The sequence below is a fragment of the Cygnus olor genome, chromosome 5 (assembly GCF_009769625.2).
Source record: "Cygnus olor isolate bCygOlo1 chromosome 5, bCygOlo1.pri.v2, whole genome shotgun sequence".
Taxonomy (NCBI): Eukaryota; Metazoa; Chordata; class Aves; order Anseriformes; family Anatidae; genus Cygnus; species Cygnus olor.
In genome coordinates, this window is record NC_049173.1 from 24,502,687 (window position 1) to 24,520,743 (window position 18,057).

At 56.0% G+C, this 18,057-nt stretch overlaps 1 protein-coding gene across 2 annotated transcripts in view; it reads left to right on the forward strand.

The window, feature by feature from the left end:
• LTBP2 (latent transforming growth factor beta binding protein 2) overlaps positions 1–18,057 on the forward strand; it is a 64,843-nt gene that overhangs the window by 28,443 nt on the left and 18,343 nt on the right. For both annotated transcript variants that reach the window (XM_040560156.1, XM_040560157.1), the window contains exons 5-10: positions 796–966; positions 2,470–2,670; positions 3,355–3,620; positions 5,203–5,305; positions 13,417–13,491; positions 17,680–17,802. In XM_040560156.1, coding sequence (XP_040416090.1) covers positions 796–966; positions 2,470–2,670; positions 3,355–3,620; positions 5,203–5,305; positions 13,417–13,491; positions 17,680–17,802 — 939 coding nt within the window. The remainder of the gene's footprint in view (positions 1–795; positions 967–2,469; positions 2,671–3,354; positions 3,621–5,202; positions 5,306–13,416; positions 13,492–17,679; positions 17,803–18,057) is intronic.

The window sequence follows — 18,057 nt, forward strand, 5'->3', positions numbered from 1 at the left end:
CCAGCTAGGACAGATGCAAGTTGTCTTCTGCAGCTTGGCTGCCCCTGAAGCCACGGCTCCCCAAGGAAGCTCCAAGGCACCATGTAGCATCTCAGCCCTTATAAGCAGGGCTGTGAGCCTGACTGAAGTTGTGATCTGAAATTAGGGATTGAAATGGGAAGAGTGGGGGGTGAGCACGGCAAGGGGGGACCCACAAAACTGCTGTCTTGCTGGGCAGGGATGGAGGGCTCTGGTGTCAAGCCAGCTAGTTCGTGGCTGCACAACAGTTCTGCCTGTTGTTCATTTTCCACAAGCCTCCAAGAGCTGTCAGTGCGATTCTCCCCCGTACCTAATGTGACGATGGCAAGGGACCAGGAGAGGAGTGCAGGTAACCGCAGGAGGTCAGCAGACACTCGCAGGGAGACATGGATATACTCAAAACCTCATGCTGTCCTTGACGGACACCAGTGTGGTTATTTTTGTGGGAAGCTTGTCAGTGGCTTAAGGGCAGCCAGGCTTCATGCTACTGAAATGGTTTGAGAAGGAATGTTGCTTAAAACAGAAAAAAAACACAAAACCTGTTAGTGGGTCCGTGGCCCTCGCCAGGGAGTTATGCCCCTGGAACTAGACAGGCAGAGCATACTGCTGGAGATTTTTCCTGTGTTGACAAACCCTTACTGATGGAGCCGAGGACAGGCTGGAGCGAGCAGGGGGCAAGCCCTTGCTCTGGGAATGCATTGGAGTTCGAGATGCAGATTAAGCGCCCCCTGGTCTGGAGATGCTTCTTCCACTTAGCACTGTCCTTCTCCTCCATAGGGGCCAACCTGACAGAGAAGATTAGGAAGATAAAAATCGTCTTCACGCCTACCATCTGCAAGCAGACGTGCCGGAGCGGGCGCTGTTACAACAGCTGCGAGAAGGGAGACACCACCACTCTGTACAGCCAAGGGGGGCACGACCACGATCCCAAGTCTGGCTTCCGCATCTGTGAGCACCCCAAGGCCCCCAGCCCGCCTTTGTGCCTGCTCCCCCTCTCTCCTCCTTCTGCCTTTCCTGCCTCTACAGACGGAGGGCTTGGGCTGGTTGGGGATGGGAGGAGATGGCCTCTCCCAGTGCAGAAAGATGTCTCCTGGAGTCCTTGGGGCTTACTCCATCTCTGTCTCTGGGGGAAGAAGACAGACCTTGCCTCATTGCTCTCTTTCCTGGGCAAGCAAATTCTGTTTCCATCCCGCCCCAGGTAGGGGGGACGCATGCACTCGAGTCAGGCCTGCAGCCAAGCCTCGCCGCCCCCTCCTTCTCCGAGCCAGCTCACTGCTTTCATTGGCATCCAGTCCTGGGGCTGACTTTCATCACCTAATTTCCTCCTGTTCTCTCCTTTCACTCACGTGGCAGCCAGGAGAGCTGGCTGCAGGTTGCAAGCTGCTCCTATAGACAGGGCTGCAGAAAGCTCTGCTTGCCTTTGAGAGCTGCTGGGATTGCTCGGCAGGTCACTGGGATACCCGGCTGTGGGGTGGGCACATCGTCCTGCAGCCAGCTGTGGGAGCAGCCAACGGGACCTGGTGGGACTGGTCCTCTGGATGCCTCTGTGACTCTCAGGTTCCTCCAACACTGAGAGTGTGCAAAGTCTGGCAGTTGTGTTTTGGGGTTCCTGGTAATTTATGCCTGGATCCCAGTCCAAAGAGTGTCTGTTCCCCGCAGAACTGTCTGCTGGGCTTGATCAAATGAGATCCCAGCAGGGTGGGAGCCCGTCCCCTGGGGTGAACATCACAAGCTGTGCTGGGATGTGCAATAGCAGTGTCTCATCTCACACTGAAATGAGTCAGGATGATCCGCTGGGAAATCCCATGCCTTGCCCAAGTGCTGCTCACACGGAGAGGGTTGCTCCAGCCATCTGATGAGGCCAGAAAGACGTGACTTCAGTTTCATCAGCGGATGCTTTTTCCGAGCAGACGAATTGCTCCCAGTTCTGTCCCACTCCACACTTCCCCCACCCCAGCTGCTGGCAGGGCCAGGACTGGCCGGGAGAGAGGCCCTGCACGTGGCTCCCTGCCTGTTCTCTCCTCTGCCTCTCCCGTCCCTGCTCAGCTCCCTCCCGGGCTGGGAGGCAAAGCCCTGCCAAGTGGGGAGGGGGCTCGCGATCCCCCGATGCAGAAGAGCAGGAATTGTGCTGACTTGGCTGCCTGTGGCTGCCACAGACCCTGCCCCGCTCCGAGGGGTCCTGCTGGGCCAGCACCACCACCTCGGCCCCACAGTGTGGACGCCCCACGCTGGCCGCGGCCCCATGCGAGGGCTCTTCACCAAGTTATGGCCCCAGCTCTGCGTGGGGCTCGGTGAGGGCCCTGGATTCCCCACGTGCTGGGTAGTGGGGTGCAGGGGGGACAGGGCTGGGCAATGGGTAGGCCCCTGGGGCACCACGGGGCTTGCACCAGCTCCTCAGCCAGAGGCAGTGGCTCGGTGTCACCACTGAGCTGGTGTCCCTTTGCCTTGCAGACTTCTGCCAGATCCCCTGCCTGAACGGAGGCCGCTGTGTGGGCCGGGACGAGTGCTGGTGCCCCTCCAACTCCACGGGGAAGTTTTGCCACCTGCCGGCCCCCTCTCTGGAAAAGAAGCAAGGAGGGAGAGCGCTGAACACGCCGTCCGGCGGCTCCATGAAGCACTCCACCTACACCCTGCCCTTGTCCAACCAGCTGGGTGAGTGTGGCCGGGGGCTCCAGAGCCCTGGTTCCTCTGCCCGCTGAGGCACCCGGCTTGGGGAAGGGCCCTTGGGCCAATGCTTGGGCTTGTGAAGCTGTGGCCTGGGGACCGAGCTGTGGCCAGGAGACCAAAGGGAGACCGAGGCAGGGGGTGTGGGAAACGGGGTGTAGGAGAAGTGCTGTGGGGAGGAAAGGGGAGCAAGAGGTAGATGGGGCTAGCTCCGGCACAGGTGAGAGGGGTGGGTGTTGAGTCAGATTTCCTGAATTTTGTACTAGAATTAGATTTAAAAACCCATCCTTACCACCATTTCCCATGCTGGTGGCTCCCTTATGACTCTAGTTTCCTCTGCCAGAACGCCAGGTCTCCCTGATATTTCTGCACCTTCCTCCTCAGATCATCAGAGCAGCCATTCGCAGCTCCATGGAAGCCACTGTCTCCTTATGTTTGCATTTTTTGGCTAGGTTATTAGAAAAGTGGTTCTCCTAGCTTCTGAAGGGCTCAGGTTGCTGGAGAACACTTTTGGTAGCTTTGTACTGTTTTCAGGACAAAACACAGAAGCAGAGAACCCTGCAGGGGTCAGCAGACATCTCCTCTCTTGTAACTTTGGTGATGGACAAGATGCTCTTCAGGTGCCCGACGGCTGCCAGATTGTCACGACTGTGCTATAAACTTGCCTTCCAGCTTCCCTGAACCCTTCCCTGGTGAATGTCCACATCAACCACCCTCCGGAAGCCACCGTGCAGATCCACCAGGTGGCCAGGGTGCGGGGCGACTCGGAGGTGTCGGAGGAGAACAGCGTGGAGGCGGTGCTGGTGCCTCAGCTGCCCGCCGTGCCCTGGCACACCTACACCAATGGCAACGGCAACAGCATTGCCACTGAGGGGGGCCGGCAGCAGAGACCCCCAGGGCTGCTGGGGAGGTGCTTTCGGGAGGCACTCCATGGGCAGGTAAAGGGTCATCCACGGGGTTTTGGAGTATATATGGAGATATTTCTTGTTGTGTGTGTGGTGTGTTTGCATATGGGGCAGGAATGGTAGACTTCCATCACGTGAAGCTGTTCAGTGTGGACAACACCCAAGTCCTACGGGCATGGGCAGCGATGTGTTATGCCGGAAGAATGCATTGTATGTATTAGTTGGGAAGAAAATCCCTTGTTTTGGCCCAAGAGAGAGGCCTTGCTGTGTTGCCCCGAGCAGGCTGTGCCCCGGGGCAGCGTAGCCCAGACTTGATAGCTTTCACACACAGTCTCGTTTAAAAAAGGGTGCCCTATTTATAGCAACATTTACAGCCACGCTCTGTGATTATTGTAGGAAACGTATAAAACATAGGAAAATTCCTTTCCCCCTCAGACGATAAATGAAAGTCTGATTTCCATGGAACGTCGCCTTCCTGGGCAGCTCGGTCAGGGCTTGGGAAGCAAATGCACGTGAGGGGCTTTCTCACCCCCGTCCCGCAGTCATCATAATTTCTTATTTTGTCTCTCCCCATATGTTTCTCTTGCGTCACTGGAAAAGTATTGGAGGTTTTTGGCACCCACAGGAACACCTGTGAGTTCCCTGGAGCAGCTCGCTCTCAGCAAGACCCCAGCGGGGCAGCCTGGGACTCTGCCTCCTCTCCCTGCTCAGCCCTTTCCCAGGGCTCCTGTCCCATCCTTTAGTTGTTCCCATCCGAGACAGCCCTAACTGGATTCCCTAAATAAATAACTAATGAGATCAGACCCCAGGCATCTCAGAAGGGGGCTGAAAAAGCCCTGTTCCTCTGCGGGCAGACAATAGCACTCTTACCCCTGGAGCAGGCTTGCCTTCCCCGTGGCCAGCTCAGGGATGCTCTCAGGAGCACTGCAGCTTCGTCCAGCAGCTCCAGAGTGGGAGAAGCTCTCGGAAGAGGCGAGGGGGAGGCAGAGGTGCCCCAGCCATGCTTACACCTTGCTCGGCTGCAGCGGGGCCAGTCTGTGGAGCCCGGCGGGGTGCGCTCGCCTCTCCCGGCTCAGCCTGCAGCCCAGCTGATGGGAATGCAAGCGCCGGGCACGCCGCCATCCGCACGTGGACGGGGGCCAGACCTGGCCTGTGGGCTGTGGCGGCTCAGCTCTGATGGGGAAGCCTGTAATCCAGAGGGCCTTGCCGGGGGGTTGAGGGGGGGTGGAAAGAGACTCATTAAGCAAAGGAAAGTGCCTGACCGCCAGCTCCCTGCAGGGCTGGAGTGGTGCACCCATTTTGCTGGCTAATGGGCCAGGCGTGGGGCTGAGCTGAGGGCTTTGCCGGGTGATATCATCTCTGGTGCGTGTTCTGCTCCATTGGACGTCCCCTTCCTCTCCGAGGGGTGCAGGAGAGGGAGACGTGTGTTTTTCTGTCTGCAGAACTGTTTACTGTCTTAAACTGCATCCCCGGCCCTGCAGGGAGCTGTGCTGCAAGCACGGTGCCAGCGTCTGACCCCGAGCCTTGTCCCTCCTTGTGAGCCAGGCGGGACGGATGCTTGGTCCCAACCCCAGCCTGGAGGGAGACGCCTGACCTCCTGCTCCTCTCTCTGCAGTGCACCAACCCCCTGCCGGGGCTGACCAGGCTGGAGGACTGCTGCGGCAGCGTGGGGCTCTTCTGGGGGGTGGACAGGTGCCTGGCCTGCCCCCCGCGGCCAGGTAAGCACTGCTGCCAGGGCACGGATGGCTGCCCGGCCATGGGGAGCTGCGGTCTACGTGGGTGCTGGCTCCACACGTGGCACGCTGCTTCCGCGACAGCCCTGTGCTGCCAGGGTCTCTCCATGCCAGACCCATTCGGGGGGAGAAACGGGAAAACAACGGCTGTGGTTTTAGGAGGTGTAGTCCCATATTAGCGGAGGAGGCTGCAGACTTGGCCCTATAGAGTTACGGGCTTGCTCTCAGCCCGACACGGGCTTGGCAGGGGCTCTGGAAATAACACTACATCAAACAATTGGCAGGAGCACACCCGCTGTCCGTTCCAGGGGCACAGGCATCCAGCGCTGCTGCGCCGGTGCTGGGGAGCTGGACGGGCCCACCTGGCCCCGGCAGGGATTCCTCACACGCCCGGCAGCGTGTGTGTGTGTGTTGGGGGTGGGTGTGCCATCTCAGCTGGGGTGGGGGGCTCAGCCCATCGTGTATCACCCCCCCACGCCTTGCAGGGGAAAATGGAGCGGCTGTGCTGAAGGGCTCCTGACTGAGGGGCAGCCCCCCGTGGGAGATGTCCACCTTACACGTGGCCGTGCTGCCCATCTTCGCTGCCCATGGTGCTGCCAGCATGGCATGCATGGACGTGGGAGCTCAGGCCTGGGAGATGAGATGAGATGGGATGAAATGGGATGGGGTGAGAGCGACTAGCTCTAGCCTCTGGTGCTGGCTGGATCCAGAGCAGGGCAAGGTACTGGCCTGTGCCAGCACTGCAGGGTGGTACAGGGAAGCTGCAGCTCAGCTCAGGCAGGCAGGGAGCTGCTCACTTCTTTCCTGCCTGCTGTCCTCCTTCACTGCCTGGTTGCTCATTCGCATCTTTACTGCTGGATCAGACCCAGCAGCGGTCTGACCACAGAACAGAGGTGTCCAAGGCAGGAGGTTTTGTGCCAGTGTGATATCGGTGCCTCCTAGCTCTGCCCCGGGGCTGTCTCTCACTCACATGTACACTTCCCAGAGCTGTTTGCATCTCTTTGTCCTCCCTGTGCTGCCCTCATTCAGCTCCTCCTCAGCCAGTGGGTAATGCTGTCTGGAGCCAAATTCCTTGCAATCACAGACTGGGTTGTCAGCATCCTGGAACCCAGTGCAGCTCCGGGGAGCTCTGACTGCTGCCATTTCCCTGCTCTGCCATGGCCTTAGGCCATGCTGCTGCTCGTCTGCGCTCCTCCGTGTGCCAGCCCCAAGGGAGCCCTGGGCACACCAGGGTGCAGGTGACCACATGGCTGCTGGGGTCAGGGCAAGCTAGGAAATACCCCCAGAGATGCCTCAGCCCCTTCCTCTTCTTCCATGGCACTCTAGCATTTTCTCTCTGAGTGTCTGACTTGCATGTCCCCCTGGTCATGGCTTTCTCCTGCCCACCTCACAGCAGTCTCCTGCTTGCTCTGTTTCCCCATGATCCCTCCATCAGGAAGCAGGGGGCCTGCTCAGCACTTCTATTAGGCTGCAGATGGCTTCCAAATCTCTGCACCTCCTTTCTCTTTCTCCATGCCAGGATGCTAGGTTCTCTCAGCAGTCATGGCTGGAGCTGCAGCAGGGTCTGCTCTGCTGGACTTAGACCTTCAGGCTTCAAAATGCTTCCTTAATCACAGGCTTCCTTGAAAACAGCCATGAAATACCCCCATGTGCTCTTTGCAGTCATCCAGCAGATCAAATGCGTTTAAGAAATGCCTCCTGACTGCCAGCAGGTCCCACTCCCCCGGCTCGGCACACGCCTGAGTCCCAGCTGCAGCTCCAGGGAGGTTGTCGCTGCTGGTCCTCATTGAGTGGACAGACACTTGTCTGGCTTTTTTTCAGATTAATTCCATGGGGATAAGAAAAATGTATCCCTGTGGGTCTGCCGTCTTCCTGTGCCACTAGAAAATCCCGTCCTCAGTCCCTCTGGCTCTGGGGGATACAGTTTCCCCACGGAGACCAACTGGATCGTCTTGATTTTGGCAGGAATTCAGGCTGGCTGAAGGGGCTGTTTTGGTCCTCTTTAATTGTGTGCAAGCATCTTCCTCTGTTGGCTACCTCTGACTGCCCTGTAACCAGCCCCACATGCAGGAGACCACACAGTGCAAGCGGCGGGAGCTGTAGGGCAGGCACTGGATGGAGGCACGCTTTTCTCCGGAGGGGTGACTTTGCACACAAGAAATCTCACCCTGGGGTAGAGCCAGGGAAACACTCCTTTCTCTGTGATCTTTCTGCTTTAATGGAGCCACCAAGCGCTGTAACCTTCAGCTGGGACTCCCAGGTCTTATGCTTTTCCAGCGTGAAGGCATCACTCTGCATCACTCCTGCTGCAGACCACGTCCCACACTCATGTCCCTTCTGTCTCCTGGTCTTGCTGGCTCGCATTTCACTCGCTCAGAGTTGCTGGGCTGTCACTCAGTGACCTGCTGTCACGTGCGCAGAGATAACATGTCCAGTGAATGCTTCCAGCTTTCTTCTTGGCACGGCGGTCTTCGGCGAGAGCTCCGCATTGCGCTCGTGCGTCCCGGGGAGGCATGCACCAGAGCAGACTTGACAGCTCTGGGAATTTCATTCCAGCAACCAGAGACAGAAAGGCAGAAGCGAGCTCAGTGTAAACACTTACAAATGTACAGAAGTGCAGCCAGGCAAGAGCTAGACAAATGGAGAACTTGTTTGGATTGACTGTCTGCCCGAGACACTGATTGTTAGTAGAGTCTGGATACGTCCGGATGTCTCTGTCGAGCGCAGCTTTCATGTTTGGTACATGTTTGTGTGCGGAAAGACATCAGAGAAGAGGAGGAAACCAAGGCAGGCATCTGTCCGAGTGAACCTGCCATGACCAATCCCTGCTATTCTTTGCATTTTGCCTCGCCTCAGAAAAGCTAAGGCACTTGCATGCTCTGTCTGCACTCTAAAGGGACGGTGTTCGAAGCTGGGTTCAGATCGGAGGGAGAGGTGCGCTGTGAGCAGGCCAGGACTTACCGCAGTGGGTGTTACCTTGCAACAGGCAGAAGATAAAGCCCAAAGAAAGCTGGTAGTGTGAAAAGGGAATCAGAGGCTGAGGAAGCTGCTGGAGACAAGACACTTGAATGTGGAAGGGAGGAAGCCCAAACACAGGCAGGACGTTTGAGCAGTGCCGGTATCAGGCACGCTGCTGGGCAGATCTGCTCCCACTTACCTACCAGACCACATACAATTTTGGGGTATATGGTGGCCTGCGGAGAACATGCTGGAGCAAGCACAAGCGATGGTCCATGCACAGTAAAACCAACAAGGTCCAGAGAGCGTTTCATCTTTCTCTGGAAGCTACAGGTCAACACAGATCCCGGGGAGGGTATGAACTGGTTTTCCTTGAGCATTCGGATACCTTGGTCCTCCTCAGGCACATGGGGACAAAGGAAACAGGTAACGCAGATTTTTTTTCTGAAGGCAAGGTGTTTGCTATGATGTAAGACCAAGTTTCTCCCATCTCAGATTTATTTTCTTTCACTTTTTAACTCCAAGACTTACCAGAGAGGCTTGCTTGCTGAGGTGTGCGGCCAGAGGGTCTGAAATCCTCGGGGTTTCCCTGGTAGAAGACACAAAGTGGACAAGCAGTTGGCCAGTAGAGGAGGGGTTTGTACTTGCTGAGGCAAGGCCTTCTGTGGCTTGTCCATGCCCCAGGCCCTCTTCTGTTCCACCTCCTCCCTGGCCCCGTGACCACACAGTGCTTCAGGAGAAACCCACACCAGTGGTGGACACCCTCTGCCATGCAGGAGCTGCCAGTTTAGGTGGGTCTGGGGGATTTTCTGACCACGGCAATAAACCAGCATCTTCCAGGTGCTGGTTTTTCACTGCCCACTGTCCCTTATTTCACACTGCAGCACAGGCTTGCAAGCAGCCTGAGCGTGGGCTTGGCTGCGCACCACGGTGCCGGTTGTGCTCGCTGCACATCTCCCCGTGCTGCATGAAGAAACAAGTCTTTGAAGGGCTATTGTTTTGTTTTCATTCCCACTCCCCATGTTTTTTCAAGTTTTTTTGTCCTAGAGAAAAGTCTGAATTTCACTGGAAAGTTGGATCCTGAAACGTCTGGCTTGGCGTCCGCAGCACTCCCCAGGCAGACCTCCCACTGCGCGAGGGGTGGCAGCTCACCCATGGAGCCGGCTCCGCGAGCCACACGCTCCTCTGCGCCGTGCCTGCAGGCGCTGAAACAGCAGCAGGAATCCCCTTGAAAACCAACCCCCTGGTCTGCCCTTGTTGCAATCAGATCCGGGTGGATATGGAGGAGAAAAAAAAGAAAAAAAAAGGAAATACAGGAAGGAGGCTACAGAGGGGGCTTTTTCTGCCACCGCTGCACTGTGTGCTGTAAAGTCTTATCCAGTAGAAGTGCAAAGTTTTCAGGAGAGCCCTGTTCAGTGGTGTTCCCGTTTTCCTCATCGCTCGTGCAGTATCGTGGTCTCAGCACACAGCAGCACAGCGTTGTAGAAGTACAGAAGTACCTTGTACCGCTATGGCAGCAGAATGACGTTCTCTCTGTTGGAACAACCCCAAAGGCCAACAGTAATTACCAGCACCATTTTTCCCTCAAGCATCTTTTTCACCTTGAAGGTCTTTCCTGACTGTGCACGGACCAGAGGGCTTGGTTTGTGTTGCACATTAGCACCGGTGCCTGCCCTCCCCTCCCCAGCTTCCAGAGCCTTTGCTGGGGCATTGGAGAAAGTCCTGAGGAAGCCTGCCTACCACAGACCATCCTGAGGAGAGAAGATATGTGACAGAGCTGGACCCAAGGTTTCATGTCCTTCTCTTGTCCATTCTGCCTGGGAATTCATCTTACCCCACAGACACAGCTCTTACCTCTTGGCCTGACATCTTCGATGTGTTTTCTTCCTGGAGGCTGACCATCTCCACACCAAACCGGGCTGAGGTTTGACAGGGCCCACCACCCCACCACTCCTGGTGTCATGAGACCATCCTGGCTCCTTTCTTTGCTCACAGTCTGGGAAGCCCAGGGTGAGTGGCGGCACTGCGGCCACTGTGCTGGCTGCTTGCTCCGTGTCCAGCACCTGCATGGGAAGATGCTGGGGTCCAGCTCTTCTCTGGGGCCAGGCCAGGGTCTCCAGAAATGACTGAGGGTCCTGAAAGCGGCAATGGAGTTCAGCAAGAAGGTTTTACAGAGAGAGAATGCCTTTGGTTTGAAAAATGGAAAGAGTTGAAAGAAACAGGCTAGCTTTCACCATCCAAGCATTTCCTCGCCTCTCTTCTAACCACAGGCTTGCCTTTTCCTCTTGTGACAGTGATATTGGCTGAACACAATGCGTTATCACACCCTGCAAACCTTGCCTCACTCAGGCCCTAGTGGCTACCACTGCTAGAAGCAGTTTTTTCCACTTCAACATCAGGCTGAGCTTCTTCGTCCTGTCTTCAGACAGCGTTTCCTTGTCCCCATTCACCTGGACCATGTCAGCACCACTTCTGCCCACCATAAGAGGCAGCCTGTGGCTCTGGCTGGGGACCTGGGTGCCCAGGGGGATCCAGGGCCCCTGGGCAAAGCCTCTTCTGGAGGCTCTGCAGGACTCCAAAGTGTGCTGGCTGCTTAGAAGTCATCCTGCTAGACTGCAAAATGCCCGATTTCCATGCATTGGTTTTCCTTCTCATTCTGTACTTGAAGATTGTCCTAGCTTAGGGTAGAGACAGGAAGATGAGGAGGGGCTGAGGGGGGGCAGATCCCTGTGGAGCCCATCCATCAGTGCCGAGCCCATGAGGCAGAAGTGCCCAGGAGGTGATGCTCCAAAATCTCAGCCTTGAATCAGGAGCCAGGGCACCCTGCCGGCAGCACGCCTGAAATCCCTCTGCCCAACCGATGCGGCTCAGCTGCTCCATGCCCAGGCTCGCCTCCAGGAGAATCCCTTCCTGGAGAGAGTGTAGACAGACAGACACAGAAGGGTGGGACCTCTGCCCTCTGTGATCACCAGATCTGCTTTTTCCCAGGCATTGCCCCTTGCTGGGTTCCAGAGGAACAGCCTCCAAAGCTGCTCTCCCACTTATGCCAGTGGCATGGAAAAGGGATGGATGCTGATCCGCTTTGCAGGAAGCTCAGGTGTCCTTGGCTGGTTTTGGAGGGGTTTTGCCACCTCTGCTGTTCGGCAGGATCAGAACTCATGGAAGGAAGTGGCCCTCTGCCTGAGTAACCATGTACAAAGCTGGGAGTTAAGAGTTTGCATCCTCCTGCAGCCACACGCTGCCTTCCCTTGTGGCCACGTCCTGGCAGAAAGAGAGCAGACTCCATCCAGTACTTCAGAAACTGTCCTGCTTTCACTTGGTACAGAGAGATCTGCTCACGTTACATTACAGCGGTTCTTTCCAGGGAACATGGGTTTCTTTGCAAAATTAAGACATTCACCCACAGCCTCGCAATTGATTTGCCGCGGTAATGAGCTGCAGGTTTCTGCAGACTCACGTTGGTGTGCCGAGGTGGGACAAGACCTGCCTGCTCACCCCCATCGCCGCTGTTTTCTGCCTTGCCTTCTCCCCAGCAGCATCTGGCTGAAGGATGCTGCACAGGCTGCGTTTCTCTGCAAAAAGCTTTCTGGAGAGAGAGCAGGGCTCTGACACATGTCATCGCTGTTTGATCTCCAGCGTGCTTGGCTCCCCGTCGGAGGGCTTGCGCATAACGATGCTGCTTCATTTGAGCGTCTGTTATCACATTGTGCTGAGGCTGACAGATGCTTCCAAGCACAGTTAATGCCTGTCGGCAGCCCCGAGCCCACAGGCTGCGGTGTGGGAGGACCTGGAATCCCGCTGGGGCGCCAGAGGTTGTTTTTCCCTTCCCAGAAGGTTGGAAGTGAACCCAGCGATTCCCAGTATCACCAGCACCCCCCTCTCCCTTAACATCCAGATATTTATATGCACCTCCTGCCTACAATCCATGGCTGAACTCTTGAAAGGGGTGAGTAGATAGATTTTTCTTCATCTGGCCACTGAGGATCTCCTGCACCTAGAGAGCCTTGCAGCTTCATTTAATGTACCTGGGGAACCTAGGCTTTCTCCTCTCCTCTCTGCTGAAGGGTGGGGAACGGCTTGTTGTTCCCATATATTTCTTTACTAAGCTAAAGTGTCTTTGAACGGTTTCAAGCTGCATCACAGGGGCAGAGTATCCAGGACAAAGGATTATGGACAACCCTGTTTTCTGCCCCCAGCACATTGTTTGTTTTCTTAACCTCTGCAGGCTCTTTCCGCCCATCTCCTGCCTGAGGCATGGTCTGTTTGTCCCTGGTTCTTGAAAGCTGCAACATGTTAGGAAGCTGCCAGATTCTAGATACGGCTGTTGCCATCAAGGGCTTTCCATTTATGACGCCAGTGTGTTCTGCTGATGTTAGGCAGGAGGAGTTTGGGTGGTGGGAATACGGCTGGACAGTCACTGAGCTCTTACACACACTCCTCGTTTCCATTCATATGGTCCAGAATAATGTTAAAAAGAGACCCCGCCCTGGGAAAATCCCATCCCTAGACAAAGCACCCTTCTTTCTACCCCACCCCAGGCTTACTCACTCCTCAACCCTTCACCTCCCAGATTCCCTTTCCCTTGCTCCAAAATGCAATGCCTAACTTTGACTTTCTTTATATTTATTGGCCACGTTTTATTCGCCTTGAAAAATTTGGGAGAGATTTAATTGTGCAGGTTATAGGCCATTTTGAAACCCACAAAGCTATTTTATCTCTTTTGGTGAGACTGACTGGGGCAGGAAGAAAAAAAAAAAAAAAGAGGGAAAATATAATAAACAGGCCCTGGCCTGTTATTTCAGCATCTTATTGTGGACCTCTGTCATTTCTTCTGCTCTGATCCCCCTTGTCATGTGCCACTTGGCTCTCCGAGCTGGCCAGGGAGGAGCTGAGGTGGCAGAGGGATGGATAATGAAGCACAGGCAACACCTCTGAGCCACCAGAGTGGCACCTGCCAAGCAGCAGAAGCCACCATTTGGGAAATGTGGCTGCGTCCACCTCTCCCTCTGCCCTGGGCATCATCACAGGCTTGCCCAAGGCACACCTCCTGTCCCTTCTGCAAGGAGGGCGGAGGAGAAGGTATGACCCTGGTGGGTGGCTCTGCTGCCTATGTCCCTCAGTGTTTGCTTTCTTCCCAGCACACCCTGTGGTGGAGAACGGACAGGTGGAGTGTCCCCAGGGGTACAAAAGGCTGAATCGGAGCCACTGCCAAGGTAAGGATGCTGCTTTCATCCCTCTCTCTCCTTCCCACATCCACTGTCAGGCAGAGATGTAATTATCTATAACTTGTGTAACTTGCCTGACACAGATCTACAAAAAATCGCTGTGTTTCCATCAAACATTGAAAAAAAAAAAAAACCCGACAACGAAAAACCAGGTTACACTGACCTACATGACTCAGCCTGTATGCAGTCAGCTCAGAGCTAGGCCAGCATGAGAATGCTCACCTGTTAGCTCCTGCTGTTGGGATGCTGACCCCAGTTCCTGCTGTGCACACAGCAAGGGGCTCTGCCAAGTGTGAGCGCACAGCTCTTCTCCTGTAGTCTGAAGCAACAGCAGTTCTGTTGCCTGAAAACTGTTTTGGAAGGCTGACTGCTTGTTCATTTGCTTATTTTTTAAGAGGGAGAGTGCCATAAAAGTGGATTCCTCTGTTCTGAGTGTGTCACTCGTGCAGGCAGCCAGGCTGCCTTGCCTGCCTGGCGCTGTTGGGGCCTATCCATTTCTCACTCTCACAGTCCCTTGGCTCCATGCGGGGACGGCACCATCCCTCCACTTTTCTGTCTGGTTCACACTCATTTGGCATCCTTTGGCACAGTGTTTGTGTTTTCCGTGCTCTGAGTACAGCGGAATTTTATGGTTCCCTTCCTGTGATTCACGATAAGCTGCGAGGTGTCATCTAGAAGATGCAGCAGGGAGCCTGGGCCCTGGCCATGCAAACCCAGGGCTGGCAATCTAATGACTCATCTCGCGTAGCTGGGACTTTCCACCATGCTTACTTAATTAATGATTCAACCTCCCCCCATTGTCCTGGGGGAGAACTTTCAACAGCACAACAGCTTCTTTCTCCGTGGTGCTCAGCTCTCACCCCTTGTGTGGCCATGGGCAGTGCCATGGGTGTGAGGAGCCACCCGGGGATGCTCAATAGGAGCCTGAGGAGCAGAGCAGCTGGAACCACTGATGTCAGTGAGCTGGGACCTGCGGCGCTGCCCTGGATCTGCGTCCCCTCTGGAGCAGGGTGAGGCTCAGCACGCTGACGAGCAATGGCAATGTGGAGTTGGCTAGGAAGGTCTCCACACAGAAAAACCCCTGAACCAGAGACGTGTGCATCTGCGTGTTCCTTTGTAAGCCAGGCTGGAGAAGCACTGCTCTGCAGTCTGCTGCCTTGAGGTGCTTTTCCGATCCCTGCTGTTGCTGTGGGACATGTGTCTGGAAGCCCAGCACCTCAGCTCAGGTCCAGAGTGAGCGATTTGGATGACAGACTGCGGGAGAGGCCACACAGGACCTTCTCTTGCCAGCCCAGGTAGGAGCAGAGCCAAGGGGCTGAATGAGAGCTGCTGGTTCCCCAGGCCATTGGCTTGGAGGAGAGGAGCTCAACAGCCTTTGTGCTGGGTTCTGGCTTCGCGGGCTGAGCCACTGGAGGAGGGCCCTGGCAAGAGCCCGCTCTGTGCTGTTCTGCATGGACACTGAGGGTTGTCTCTGGTGCCTTCCAGCAGAGGCACAAATGGCTCATCTCTGCGAGAATTCCTTGCCTTGCCTTGCCGCATCCCATTGAGCAGGAACAAGGCTGTAACGAGTCTGAGCTGAGAGGGGCTGGAAGACCCAGCACCTGTTGGCGTGGGCCCCCTCAATCCCTCCGGGCCCCAGGAGACGTTCTCCAGACAGAGCAGCAGGGGCTGGGAGCCGCAGCATGGCCTGGTCTGCACTAACAGCAGCCTGCAGGCTTCGTGCCCATGGCTGTCGGGGAGGACAGCACGGGCTGGCCTCTCGCTAGCGAGAACCTCCCAGTGCCTCAGGGACAGACAGAAGGGGGGCACTGCAGGAGTAATGTGGTTACTAGACACGGGGCAAAGGAGTCTGTGGGCTGGGGTCCATGGGGTCAGTCACACACACACCTGCACCTCAGCGTCTGTTGCCAACTCAGGTCCTTTCTCCTCACCACACACTGGTGTAAACCACAGGCTGCCTGACCCAGCATGGTTGTTCCTCAGGAGCACCGGCAGGCTTGTGTGGGGTGGGAGGAAGCAGCCGAGACTGCTTATGAACCTCATTTCATGGTGCCTGAGGCCTCTTTTTGTGGGTCAGCATCAGCTCTGGCCGGCTGCAGGGGCAGGAGTGTGTGGCACCGAAAGCGCCTGCCTGCCTCTGCTCCCCCCGGACATTTCCACTGTGGGTGGGTCTTCTGCTGCCAGTGGAAAAGAGGGGCTGGACTGAGGCCAGCGTGTGGCCCTGGTTTAAATTAAGCTCACAAAGCGCAGCCCTTGGTGCTTGTTTGTTTTGTGCTCTCATTACTCTAATCCCTTCAATCCCTTTGCTTATGTGGAGCCCAAGCACCTCATCCCCTTGGTGTGTTGGCGTGACACGGCCCTGAGTGGTGCCAGGGAGGGACAGAGATCAGCCACACAGCCCGAGCCTCCTCTCCGAGTGGGGTCCCCAGCTCATCTGGGGTCTGGCCACTGCTTTTTTGTTGTGAACCTGTGCTTGGCACCAAGCAGGAAAACACCGCTTGTCACAGTACTGTCACAGCCACCCCCTCGTCCCAGAGCTGCAAGGGACAGCACCACTGCTATGCACAGTTTGCCTGCATCTTCCAGGACATAAAGTCTCTGTGGATCCTTTCAGAGGGTGTCTTCTTGCCATGCAGGGTGCTCTGTTGATCCTTCCTGCTGAGCTTTGTTATCTCTCTGTTGGGATTTCTGCTCTGAGGCCACCAGTTCTGGTCAGTGTAGGAGATTCTCTCAGGACTTGCTCACACTTGTCTATCTAGAGAGAGCTTGAGAGCTGTCCTTCCTTGGGGTCTGGGGTGGTCAAGAGGTATGCAAGGGGATGTCTGTGCAACCCACGTAGGAAGACCTGGGGATTGAATTGTTCTCCACCCTCTGCTGAAAGGTCTGCCCCAGGAACTGCATAAAGGCCGGCTCTAGATCAGTGCAGACAGATGCTGTTCCTCCCTGGACTGTTGCACATCCCTGTGGCATTGGTACTTCCAACTGGCTGAACATCATGACCTGGTTTTCGTGGCCCCTGTGTGCCTCAGCCGTGTGTGGTGGAATGAACGGAGGAGTTTAAGAGCACAGGTCTGTAGAGGACCTCTCTGGTCAGTAAGTCTAAACTCCAGCTGTCACGGCTGGCTGTGTGACACCCCAATTCTGCCAAGCAGTGATGCCTCAGCTCCAAGGAATAAGCTAGAGTGGGGAAAGTTGTTCCTGTGCCTAGCTGCTGTCAGGCAGTGTTCTTCCAAGTGTCCCAGCAGCTCTTCTCTGCACCCCTTCCACCTTGAGACGGTCTCTAGAAGGCACATGAGGTTTCAGCAAGGCCTTGTGTACTGGTGTTAGGACTGCCCTGGGTCTTTGGGAAGTGCTTGCATGAAGCTGCCTAGCACCATGTTGGCATTCCTTACAGCAGCATGGTCTGTGAGCTCCAACCTCTTAGCCTGTAGCATATGAGATCTGTAGTGGAGTGCTGCTGAGGTTCATCCAGCTCCTGCCGCTCCATGCTCCCATCCAGCTCTTCCTGAACTGTTTGTGCCTCCCGAGACGGCACATTTCATCAGCACACTTACTTTTCTGGGCCAAGGTCTTTAGCGAAGATATAAAGCTGGATCAATCCATGAGGAGTGCTTCCTTTTTGTCCTCCACACTGAGATCTGCTCTCGGCTCCCCCCTTACGCACCTTTTGCCAATCCCCATCTTCTCCAGCTTAGCTCATACATTCCTGCGTGGTGCTGTAGGAAAGGCTTTATTGCCGGCCAAACGGATGAGACTGACGGTGTTTCCCTGGGAGAAGCCCAGCTCCCTTCTGAAGACTGCCTGACGTTGCTTGCTGAGTCAGGGGCAGAGGCAGTGTTTGAACTTGGTGTCCTCCCTCTTGCATGACCTACAACCCAGAAGAAGACTACAGCAATGAGCCAGAGCCTGGTCCACCACTTTCCGCCTAGCAGTGGGCTCTCTCAGCAGCCGGAGTGCTGCCAGCACCCACATGGGTCACCAGTCCCTGTGCCCTTCCCTCATTCCTCCAACTCTGAAGCACCATCAAGGCTCTGGAGGCTGGTTTGGCTGGGCAGCAAAAGGGGAGAGGCAGCTCCTCTCCGCCTCGCAGCCCTTCCCGCACCCAGTGCTCCTGGGCACCAGGCAGCCACACGGCCAGGGGCTGTCAGCCAAGCCAGTGCTCCCTCTTCCCTGCAGATATCAACGAATGCTTGATGCAGGGCTTGTGCAAAGACGCCGAATGTCTGAACACCCGCGGCAGCTTCCGCTGCACCTGCAGGCCTGGCACCATGTTGGACCCCTCCCGCAGCCACTGCATCTGTAAGTGCTCCAGGGGAACCACAGCACGGGGAGGGGCAGGATCTGAGCAGGACCCCGCAGCTCGGTGGGGCTGCAGCATGCTTTGTGCCTCTTGCACGTGGGGGTGGGTGCAGGGCTGCGTGCCTATACAGGCACTCTGCTGCTCCTCATGCATGATTGTCGTCCCTGGGCATCTCATGGCCTCCTGCTCTCGTTCATGGTGGAGCCTGGAGGGAATGTGCCTTCAGGGGTGCTCCAGGGAGAGGATGGGGCAGG